At 42.8% G+C, this 3722-nt stretch overlaps 1 protein-coding gene across 5 annotated transcripts in view; it reads right to left on the reverse strand.

Annotated features, from left to right (window-relative positions):
- pi4kaa (phosphatidylinositol 4-kinase, catalytic, alpha a) overlaps nucleotides 1–3722 on the reverse strand; it is a 222391-nt gene that overhangs the window by 210042 nt on the left and 8627 nt on the right. For all 5 annotated transcript variants that reach the window (XM_037979490.1, XM_037979489.1, XM_037979492.1 and 2 more), the window contains exons 3-7: nucleotides 2810–2903; nucleotides 2633–2721; nucleotides 991–1063; nucleotides 640–902; nucleotides 503–569 (exon numbers count right to left, since the gene is read on the reverse strand). In XM_037979490.1, coding sequence (XP_037835418.1) covers nucleotides 503–569; nucleotides 640–902; nucleotides 991–1063; nucleotides 2633–2721; nucleotides 2810–2903 — 586 coding nt within the window. The remainder of the gene's footprint in view (nucleotides 1–502; nucleotides 570–639; nucleotides 903–990; nucleotides 1064–2632; nucleotides 2722–2809; nucleotides 2904–3722) is intronic.

The raw sequence follows: 3722 nt of genomic DNA on the forward strand, positions 1-3722 counted from the left end.
AAAAATGCCCGATAGGACTCCTTCTTCAGCCTGACGGCATCCCTCACCGCCGGTATCCACCAGCGGGTTCGAGGGTTGCCGCCACGTCAGGCACCAACCACCTTGCGGCCACAGCTCCGATAAGCCGCCTCAACAATGGAGGCACAGAACATGGCCCACTTGGACTCAATGTCCCCCGCCTCCCCCAGAACATGTTCGGTCACCTAAACCTGTCCAATTAAATATTAAAATCAAATTCTGTCCTCCTGCCCGTTTTTTCATTTCGTGTTTTCAATCTTATCCTAAAAGTGAAATTGAAAAACCAGGATTTTTTTTTTGTTTTTGGTGTTATAATAAAAAACAAAAAACAAAATAACCAGTCAGTTTTTCATTATTTGATTTTAGATTTCCAATTGAAAATAGAAAGAACGAATGATACACGTATTACCTAGAAATGTAAATGATATCGTTCCCGTTCTTGTGAGTCGTTATAAATTCATGACGCTCCACAGGGTGTGCTTACCTTCAAAGTACTGTGCAGAAGGATCTGCAGGGGAGCTGGGTGTCAGACCTGCTCTTTCTGGACTGGCCTGGAAAACAAAAATATTTTTACACTAGGTCTTAGTCATCTGACCTGTTCAACCCAACAATCATTGATACCTGTTGTGACACACTGAAAACAGAGGAGCCTTTCCATTTCAAAGTGTCTCCCTGACACACTGTGAGTAGAGAGCTTGGTAGGATTGAACGAAAATCGTTAAAAGATCTTCGGTGGGCAGCATCACTGTTGTCACCCACAGACAGCACAGGAGCCATGGGTCGAGGGAACAGCTTAGACAGCAGAGGCTCTTCAGTGTTGCTGTATCGCCCAAAGGCTCTGGCAACACCAAGCAAAGTGGGCACAGTGTACCTGCACAGATATTCTACATGGGGACATGAACACAAAGAATTTTAATACCTGGATTCACTAAACATCATACTTAGAATATATGAGGTGAATTATGCTGCCACCTTTGTCATTAGTGTCTGGATTTTTGCAGATGTCTTGAAGGACCTGCATGATGTCCATTACTGCCTCCAGAATCTAAAAAGAATAACAAAAAAGAATCCATAGGAGGACATTGCCACCATGGAACAAACCATGTATAAGAAATATACTGTACACACTTTTTCATCTCTTCAATGTTCCCACCAAAATTAAAAATTATTTACATGAAAATGAATGACATAGCATCTCATTTCCAAACAAGGTTACATTATATCCATCCATTATCTACCACTTGTTCCAAAGTCAAGTCACGGGGGCAGCAACTTGAGCAGGGAAGCCCAGACATCTCTTTCCATAGCTACCACTTCCAGCTCTTGTGGTAGGATCCCAAGGTGTGCCTGGGTCTTCTCAGGAATGTGGAGGAGCAGCAGCTCTACTCCGATTCCCTCCTGGATAACCAAACTTCTCACCCTATCTCTAAGGCAGAGCCCAGTTACCCTGCAGAGAAAATACATTTCGATCGCTTGTATCTGCGATTTCATTCTTTCAGTCACTACCCAATGTTCATGACCATAGGTGAGAGTAGGAACGTTGACCAACCATTAAACAGAGTTTTGCCTTGCAGCTCATCTCCCTCTTCACCACAACGGATGGGTACAGAGTATGCAATACTGCGGAAGCCGCACTGATCCGTCTGTTGATTTGACGCTCTATTTTTCTCCCACTCATGAACAAGACCCCGAGATATTTACACTCCTCCACTTGAGGCAGCACCTCATTCCCAACCCAGAGAGAATAGTCCACCTTTTTCCAACTGAGGACTAACTGAGGACTATGGCCTTTGATCTGGAGGTGCTGATTTTATCCCAGCCACCTCACACTGCAAACTGTTACAGTGAGAGCTGGAGAAGCCAACAGGACCAAGTCCTCTGCAAATAGCAGAGACGGAATCCTGAGGCCACCGAACCGGAATTCCTCCGTCCTCTGGCTACACTGAGAAATTCTCTCCACAAGTCATTAACAGAATCGGTCACAATGGATAGCTCTGGCAAAGTCCAACTCTCATCCTGAAGAGGTCTGACTTACTGTTAGCAATGCAAATCAGACTCTTGAACTGTTTGTATAGGGACTGAATGGCCCATAACAACAGACATCCAATCCCATACTCACAGCACCCCCTCAGGGTACCCAGGGGAACACGATTGAATGCCTTCTCCAACACATGTAGACTGGTTGGGCAAACTCCCATGCCCTCTCGAGGACCCTAGTGAGGGTAAAGAGCTGGTCCAGTGTTCCATGGCAATTTAATTTTATTCCAGTTTATTTATAAAGTAGGGGTCACCAACTTACCAAACTGTGACTCGGGCATATTGCTAAGTCACTGTCACCCCTACTGAAAACATTAATTCCACTAAATATTACTGATAAATTAAACAGTAAAATACAGTTTGTATAAAATCTGATGTTGACTATAATTATAAAAGCAGCTGTTGCTATATTCTTTGGCATCATGACATTAATGGAAGTTAGACAGAAAACTAAATGGAATAAATTATGTTATGACCTCTAGATGTTCTGTTTTTTTTGTGTTTTTTTGCGTAGGCAGGCCTCATCAATACCAATTCACATATGGACACGAACACACAGTCACACACAACTACACACCTGTCTTTGTAAGTTTTTATCTCGTTGGGAAACATCTGAGAGTAATGTTACAAGACAAAAGCTGAAGGTCTCTGCAACTGGAAGGCTGTCTGCAACAGAAGACAAACAAAAATGATTTTAGTGCTATAAATAACACAAAACACTAATACATTGCAGGATTCCACTGTTGTAACACACCCTGTCTTTTGCACGCTGAGCTCTCTTCAATCCACTGAACTTTAGGAAGGCCTTTAAGCAGTCCAAGAAGGTAGGGGAAAATAACATCTTTGTGCTGCAACACAAGTATTCCACAGATTGTTAGTCACAACATATCACCACAGCCCAAAGAACCATTAAGTGAAGGTATGCTGGTGTAGATTCTCAGTCATCCAGGCCATGGTAAAAATTCCAAAAGGGTTAAAAAACAAAAACAACTGGACTTCTATTCTGTAGTTAAAGACGTTTTGCTTCTCATCTGAGGAGCTTTCTCAATTCAGAAATTGAGAGTGTAGAGTCAAAGGAGTGGAGAGAAGTAACATCAAATGATACCAGAGTTTCTCCTGGAGCTAGCTTCAAATGTTGAATTTTGTTGGCAAAGTCAACAGAGTTCTTTATGTGATGGGGTGTGTTTCCAACAAGAGAAGCTAAAATACCAGCCAGATGTTTTGCAATGTTGTATGTCACTGAGTTCATGCTGCTGTCCACCTACACCTCAAGGATAAGGGACACTCCTTTGAGGACCAAAATGTTCATATTTTGGACCGAGAAGACAGATGGTTCGAGAGGGGGGTAAAGGAACCCATCTATGTCAAAAGGGAGAAACCAACATTGAACAGAGGAGGAGGTCTCAGATTCCAGCTTTCAAAAACATACAATGGAGCTTTAGGCCTGATCCCCAGTCAGGGGTCACTCATGTGACCAGAGGGGCCCATCAGTGAGTCAGACAAACAAGGACCCTAACGAGCCTCTATTGTTAGGAGAGTGAGAACAATTTGAAAGCAATCCATCTTACATCACATCTCAGCTTTAAAAGCTCAACTCCACACTCTACAGGTGCTGGTCATAAAATTAGAATATCATGAAAAACTAGATTGATTTCAGTAATTCCATT

The sequence above is a fragment of the Kryptolebias marmoratus genome, linkage group LG14 (assembly GCF_001649575.2).
Source record: "Kryptolebias marmoratus isolate JLee-2015 linkage group LG14, ASM164957v2, whole genome shotgun sequence".
NCBI lineage: Eukaryota > Metazoa > Chordata > Actinopteri > Cyprinodontiformes > Rivulidae > Kryptolebias > Kryptolebias marmoratus.